Source organism: Crocodylus porosus, unplaced genomic scaffold (genome assembly GCF_001723895.1).
Source record: "Crocodylus porosus isolate Cpor-Errol unplaced genomic scaffold, CroPor_comp1, whole genome shotgun sequence".
In the NCBI taxonomy this organism is placed as follows: domain Eukaryota; kingdom Metazoa; phylum Chordata; order Crocodylia; family Crocodylidae; genus Crocodylus; species Crocodylus porosus.
Window position 1 is genome coordinate 48,731,653 of NW_017728918.1, and position 7,664 is coordinate 48,739,316.

Consider the following 7,664-nt stretch of genomic DNA (forward strand, 5'->3'; position numbering starts at 1 on the left):
CGAGGCACAGGGAGAAGGAAGGATGGAGAAGAGGGAGCAAATTGGAGGCTAAGCCCCTAATGTAGGCTCAGTCCAGGAACCAGTTGGCCAGCCCATGAGCAAAGAAGCCCAACCACCATGTTCTGGTTTTTTTTTTTTTTGACTTTTTATTCCATTGCATTGCATTGCAAATGTTTAGCCCAGTACTGCCTGCCGGCCCGCCTGCTGTGGCAAGGAGCTGCCTCCCCTCCTACCGTGTGGTCAAGCCCATGGAAGCCATTAACTCCATCCTAAACTGCTTGTTAAAGCATCAACTGATGGTTTCCACAGGCATTATCCTGTGATCAAGCCCATGGAAGCCATCAGTTGACGTGTTATTTAACAATCTAGGATGCAGTTGATGGCTTCCATGGGCTTGATTAAGCCTGCAGAAGCCAACTGCATCCTAGACTGTTTGTTAACACAACAATTAATGGCCTCCCTGCACTTGATCAAAGAATTAAGCCCATGGAAGCCATTAACTGACACTTTAGCAAGCAGTCTAGGATGGGGTTAATGGCTTCCACAGGCTTGATCAAGCCCACAGATACCACTAACTGCATCTTAGGCTGCTTAATAAAACAACAGTTAATGGCTTCCATGGGTTTAACCCTCTGACCAGGCCTGCGGAAGCCATTAATTGCCACATTAACATTAGGACCATCTGTCAGTCTCTGGTGAGGGGCAGGACTTCCAGGGCCCCTCGGCCAATCAGAAGTGTGTGAGGGTCCACCATGCTTTACCATGAAATGGTGTTTGACACTGTGCTGGACCACAAAATCAAGAGGGAGCTGCCCCAAATTTGGCAGGTGCATAGTAATGTTTTGAGGAATCTATGTGAAATATATGAATTATGGTGGTGTTATGAACTTGTTGCTATGAAATTGCTGTCCGAGCATGGAATCTGTCATTTATTGATAGACTGTATCACATCTCTGCCAGACCAGGAGCAATGGAGAATTGTTAACCTTAATAAGCATGCTGTCACTGAACAAAGGTGGTTAAGGAGCTTGCCTGAATGGAGAAACAACTTTGATAGATGTTTTCTGCAGAACGCTGGTGAATTTGAGAGTGGAAAACTACCAGAAGCAGAACAAACAAATCAGGTATTAGTATTAGTGGGGATATATAGCTCTCAGACCCCACAAGACATGGTAGGATAAGAAGCAAAAAAAAGAGGAGTAGTTTACATAGTCCAGTATGAGAAATGGGAATTCTGCTTACTGATAAGCTAATGCCAAAACAAGCTGACTTGTAGCTGGGAAGGGCAGGGAGGAAGGAGGAAAGAGAGAGAGAGAAGCTCCATACTGCCAAAATGTTCTGGAATAGTGAGGGAAAAGAGGCAAAGAAATACATGTACAGCTTTTCATTTTTTACTTGATTTTTATATTTCTCAGATTTAAAAGATAATTTCTCATATGCCTAATTTACTCAAATTCAAGATAAAGTCTTTTTACACATCCGACATAAAGGGTAGGGGAGTGCAGGAGAGACTTTGCAACAACAGCTGCAGCTATAGCCCCAGCCCCGGCTCTAACTCAGGGCCAGGGCCAGGGCCAGGGCTACAGCTGGATCTGCCACCTCTGGTGTTGCCTGGCCAGTCTCAGGGCCACTGTGTGCTCCACACCCCAGACTGGAGCTAGAGGCAGAGCCAGAGCTCTCACATAGAGTAAGTGGGTGGTGGGGGGAAGGGCTGGAGGTGAGGGGGGAAAGTGGCAGGGTGGTAGTTGAGGGAGCCAGGAGACAGGAGGCAGGCTACCTGCACCCCACACTGCTGCTTTCTGTGCTGCTTGGCCCCTGTCACTACTTTCCCTGCTGCAGCAGTTTTGGGGGGAGGGGTGTAAATTTTAGATGATCCTCCAATAATTAGATTCTATACATGAATAATTATAACAAATTTATCATTTTCCATGTATAGCATTTAATTGCTGGGAGGTCATCTCTAAATTCAAATTTATCTTGGATTCAGATAAATATGGCGTAACCTAAGACTCTTACGCAAAGTCTATGTGCACAACATGCTATACCTGTTTAATGCTCTGGAAGAGTTAACACATGAATGCAGAGCACTGAAGTAGAGTTCTGAGAAGGGGTATGTATAAGGTACTGGGAAGTTGGCAAAGGTTAGTGTTTCTTCAAGGGCTGAGGCACCCCACCTTAGACAAAGGATACTTAAAAGCAGATGCAACCATTGGATGGGGACCCAAAACAATAGCCTGACTACATGTTGAATTAGTATACAGCCAGCAGGAGCTATACTAAAGGGGGGACAACAAAAATGTATAGCAAATCAATGTAATTGGTAAACCTGCCAATAAAGAGATACTTATACTGCACAATAGGAACTGTCAAATACAATGCTTTTGAAGGAAAGGAGGAGAGGATCACCCAAGAAATTCAAGGCATGTATATGTGTTACTACTACCCTGGAGTTTTGGTCTTGGTGATGCCCTGTGAAAACCAATGCTCCGTTCTGCTACGTATACAGCAAGGTACAATCACCACCTACTAGATAAGAGAAGAGAAAAGAAAACAACTTGAATTATTTATAAATATTTACTAATTTCCAAGTATTTTTTCTATATATCTTTAGGTATTTGCACAGTGCTACTACAAGTTTAATTCTTTCCATCAGTTGAGAGAGGAAGTTTTGTTTCATTTTAAATAAAATATTCTAAATATTTTTTCCTTTCAGCATCTATTTCTTCAGTTTCCAACTCGTAACGTTTCATGGTGACAAAATATCGGATAAAGGTATCACCCAGTGCCTCCCTAATGCATAAATCTTCCTCAAGGGCAGCAAGAGCATCTTCTAGTTTCAGAGGGATTGCCAAAGCTTTCAAATGAGAAGTATTCTGTTTCTCTTCTGACACATCTTGGATGCTAAGTTTTCTTTTTATTCCATCCAGGCCTGCAGCAATAGTTGCAGCAAGTACAAGGTAGGGGTTTGCCGTAGCTGAACCTAGCTTGTTTTCTATCTGAATGCCTTTTCCACCATGACATTTGATGTTAAAGGAACCGCTGTTGTCATTGTATGCCCATTTTGCATTCACAGTCTCTTTTGAATCCTTACTATATTTAGAATAACGCTTACGGCAGCTGACAGCAGGAGCCATCAAGCAGCTGAGAGCTGCTGAATGCAACAAGAGTCCTGCAAGCCAATACTTTCCAATATCACTGAGCTCCCGAGTTCCAAAGCTACCTGAAAAGTAATTCTTCTGACCACTGACGTCCCATAGACTATGAGCCAGAATCCCTGAATTGTAGAATCCTATCTCTGAAAAAAAGCTTGCAATGTAGTTGTACTTCTTTGCAACTTCTTTAATGCCTGTTCTGAAGGCAAAGGCACTGTCTGCAGCCTCAATGCCAAACTCCGGATGAAAAGAGATTTCCATCTGCCCAGGACCAGTAGAAGAAGAAAAGCTCTCAATGTTGACACCAATGTAATACATTCCTTCAATGAGTTCCTGAACAAAAGTCTGGTCCTGGTTATTTAGTAAAGTTGCTGCAGGAAAAGATATTGTCTTTGAATTTATAACCTCAGCAATGCCATAAATACAAAATTCATAAGTGAAGGCAGAGTACAGTGAAAAGCTGTAGTCTTGAAGTTGGCTCAGCTGTTGTTTGGCAATGTACCTAGGTGAGGTTGATACAGGTTTGCCTAGTACAGTAAAGGGATCGCAGATTACTCTAGCAGTTTGTTCAGTCCATGGTAAAACTCTAAATGTTGATAAATCAGGGCTCAGGATTATGTCACGATGAAAACTAGTTGAACTTATATAGCCCACTTCATTGTCCTTAGGATTCAGGGTCAGTTCAAGATAACCTCTAGGCATGGAAACACCATGGGTTGCTTTTTCCTAAACAGAGGGGTTAGGAATGGATAAATGAGTCTCTCACAGTTGAATTATATGTCATAATAGTAACAATAATAATAATTTACAAATATATGCAAATTTTGAGTAAGCATTCTAGTGTTTGCCCATAGGACCTTTCCTCTCAAGAAATTAGGAAGAGCGCTACAAAATCTTTATAGTATTAACTCCATTAAAATGCAGTCATCTTTGAGGTGGAGACCAGCAATCACTTAAATCTGCAAATTGAGTGAATTAGGGATAAAGGCAACAAGAAAGGACATTAAAAATAGATTTATTTTTTAACCAAATAATCATTACCAACACTAGCGAATGATTTTAAGCTCCATGCTATGGCTAGTCTTAAAACATTTTTTTCCTTTTCCATTAATTAGCTGATTTACCTCAGTATTCACAGAAATCTCCTACAAAATCCCTATACAATGCTTTTAATCCATTGCCAACACCATGCCATGCAAGAAATACTGTAGCAAGTTTATCTAATTCTAAATGCAGCATTGATTAGTTGTTGAGGGTAACAACTATTCTGCTCCATTCATTAAAAGCTATATTATTTCTCTGAAATTTATTTTTAAATATGTTTTTAAGATACCTTTGAATTTATACTCTCATGCAAAGCACTGTTTTTGGGGTACTACATAACATAGAAAGATGACTTTGAATAAGCTGAGAATGGCACTTGCAATTTGAGGTAATGCTTGAAAAAGTGCAATTACCCCATCACCTCACACACAACAAATTGACTGAAAAAAGTTTATTCCTGATAATGTCCAAATGACATCTGTTAGAGTAGATTGTATATAAATGCCAGAGATAAAAGGTGTAGCAAAATATAAGTGCAAAATAATGAAAAAACAGCTTAAGCTTCAAAAGAGGCCTGAAATAAAAGTGCTCAGCTTCCTGTCATGTCAGTATCTTTTTTGTGATCACTCAGTAAAGCATGAAATATTCATAGTGGTAGTAAAGTAAAAATACAGCATAAGCCACCCACATTAAATATCATAAGCAATATATTAAAAAGGACAGGAGGTCAGGTATCCACACAAAAGCTATGCATTGTTTTGTAATTTGACTTATTTTTCTGGATCATCAATACAACAGGTATTTTTTATTAAGCCATCATGCTATTCTCTATGCTACTTTCTTATTGGATTTGATTGCCAAAAAGAGAATTCTTCACACCCAAAGTGATTTCCATCAAATCATTTTTGTTTCTTCTAGCATTTACTCTTGAGTCCTCTCCTGCAATATAATGATGTCAAATGAAACAGTCTTTTTAATTGTAGTGAAAGTGAAAAAGATAATTCAGTGGCAGGAGATTGCTGGGAAAAGAGAGAACTGAAATTGCCGACCTTATTTAATTAGATTTGTTTTTCTTCAGGGCAGAGGAATGAATGATTTGGGGTGATGAGAGAAGCCCAAATCTCTGGGGAACATTTAATGAGTGGAGAAACATATGATTTTTTGTAAGCTTAAATTGCTGCCTGCATTATGAAGAAACATATATTAGCAATAAAAGCTGGACCATGAAATTCCAAAGTGCAACTAGAAGCATAAAAACTTACGTGAAAAAATCGAGAAGGAATACTCTTGGATCTTGACACCCCATGAAGATCTGTCGCCTCAAATCTGATGAATTGTATGCTGTCTCTGGCCATCTGTTGTTTAATATGTTCAAGCTGAGAGACTAGGTGAAGAGGAGTTTGGTTTCCAGGGCTGCTTATATCAGGGTCTCTGCTAGGCTCTTTAAAATGAACAGGATGCTTCACGTCAGACAAACCTCTGAGTACTCTCACAACCATCTATTGTACTAAAAAGTGCAATAGTGACAAAATTGAATAAATACTAACCCCTTACCAGAAAGTTTTAATATGACTTTGTTACTGGAAAAATAGTGGGAAGATTTGGAACTAATTTGCAAATATTTTTGTAAATGGTTAGGCCATTTTTGTCCTTGAGGGCCACTACACCCATAATAATTTCCCATAAGTATTTTACAAAATTACTTAGATAATTGGTGTATGTAATAAATATGAAGGTAGTATAACAGAGAAGATGATTTCCCAGAGAGAACCCTGTTAACTTAGATGAGGGGATTTTCGAGGACACAAAGGGCCATTAGGAACATGAGCAGTAACCTCCTTCTAGCCTGATTGTATGTCAGCCTACATCTATATGCCATCTGATTGGTTGGGAAGAGCAGCAAGTCCCCTATTTAAACATACAAAACCAAAGGATACTTTACTTAGCTATTTCCTTTCCTTGCAGTGGCAGGACATTGACAGTGGTGTTTTCCTCCTGCTTTACCCATTGCAAGTTAGGGTGACTGATGTTTTGAGCCTCTTATGGAAGTGTTATTCATAAATTTCTAATAACAGTTAGACAAAAAGCTTGTCTAAGATGGCTTAAATAGAAACAATGTATCCCTACTGAGCAGAGGCTTAGACTGAAATGGCCTCCTGGGGCCCATCCAGATGAGCGCACAAGTATGGTTTGTGGCACCACAAACCCATTTGTGGCACCACACACTGCACATGTTTGCTGTACTGCTAATTTGCAGCGTGGTGGGGGTTTTTTACACTGGGAGCTCCTAGTGTCAAAAAAAATATACCACAAAAAACCAGGGCAGTACATGTGGCTGCAATATGTGCCACCTTAAACCTGAGCCTGGCCAGCCAGAGCTGCTCTCCAGCTGCTAGTCAGGCTCCATGCACCTTTATTACTGCCGCTGCAGCCCTGGGAGGCCCCCAGGACTCCAGGTCAGGCTACTGGGACCAGCCCAGGTGCTGGTCCCAGCCTCCCCTACCCCATGAGGGGCAACTTGCCATGCACCAAAGCACACATGCAGGGACATTCCCCAGAGACAAGTAGCAGCAGCACAACTGTGTGCTGCTGCTATTTGTCCCCGGGGAAATGCACATTCCCACTCATGGAAACATGCCCCTGAAGTCCCTTTCAGCCCTACTTTGCTGTGATTCGATGTTTCTATGATTCTGTAAGGTCAAACACTCCTGACGGCAGTTGCTGCCTTCCTGCCTGTTCTTGGCTTTTGTTCTTGACTATATAAAACTGCTGTAATGGAGTGAAAAATCTGGGCTGGTAGCTCACTCTCACAGATTTCCTGAACCTTGTCTCCTGACTTCTAGTTCTACTCTCAATATTAATGTTCATACTGCATGTATTTTAGTCTAACTGAGAAAAGAAACTGAGGCATAAGGTCTTGATAACATTAGAAAAACATCTGACTTTTAACATCCACCCCAACTTCCCCACATTGCCTGAGATAGCAAGAACAGCAAACACTTTCACCACCGCAGATTGCTGTAAGCTTCTGAAAACCTTTCAATCAACTTTTATCAGTTTCTGATGGAAAAGCAGCAAGTAAAAGGTCACAGAAATTTTGAGGGCATAGTGTGGTTAAAATTAAGAGAAAGGAGATAAATGTTTCTCTTGGGGTGCAGTGGGTATAGGAGAAAGAATGTAGGTGGCTGAAGAAAAATAAAAAATAAGTAATGGAGGGAAAATGACGAAAACAATATACTTCTTCCCACTGATGATTTCTTGGTATTTCACCTGTTTTCATAGTTATAATTTCATAGTTTCTAGGGTTGGAAGGGACCTGAGCAGATCATCAAGTCCGACCCCCTACCATGGCAGGAAAGAGTATTAGGGTCAAACGACCCCAGCAAGGTGTACATCTAGCCTCCTCTTAAAGACCCCCAGGGTAGGAGCCAGCACCACTTCTCTTGGAAGTTGGTTCCAGATCCTAGC

The 7,664-nt window shown here is 40.9% G+C and overlaps 1 protein-coding gene across 1 annotated transcript in view; it reads right to left on the reverse strand.

The window, feature by feature from the left end:
• Nucleotides 1-2,678: 2,678 nt before the first annotated feature.
• The window catches only part of LGSN (lengsin, lens protein with glutamine synthetase domain), a 44,195-nt gene continuing 39,209 nt past the window's right edge, over nucleotides 2,679-7,664 (reverse strand). The window contains exons 3-4 of the mRNA XM_019538154.1: nucleotides 5,459-5,637; nucleotides 2,679-3,878 (exon numbers count right to left, since the gene is read on the reverse strand). Coding sequence (XP_019393699.1) covers nucleotides 2,679-3,878; nucleotides 5,459-5,637 — 1,379 coding nt within the window. The remainder of the gene's footprint in view (nucleotides 3,879-5,458; nucleotides 5,638-7,664) is intronic.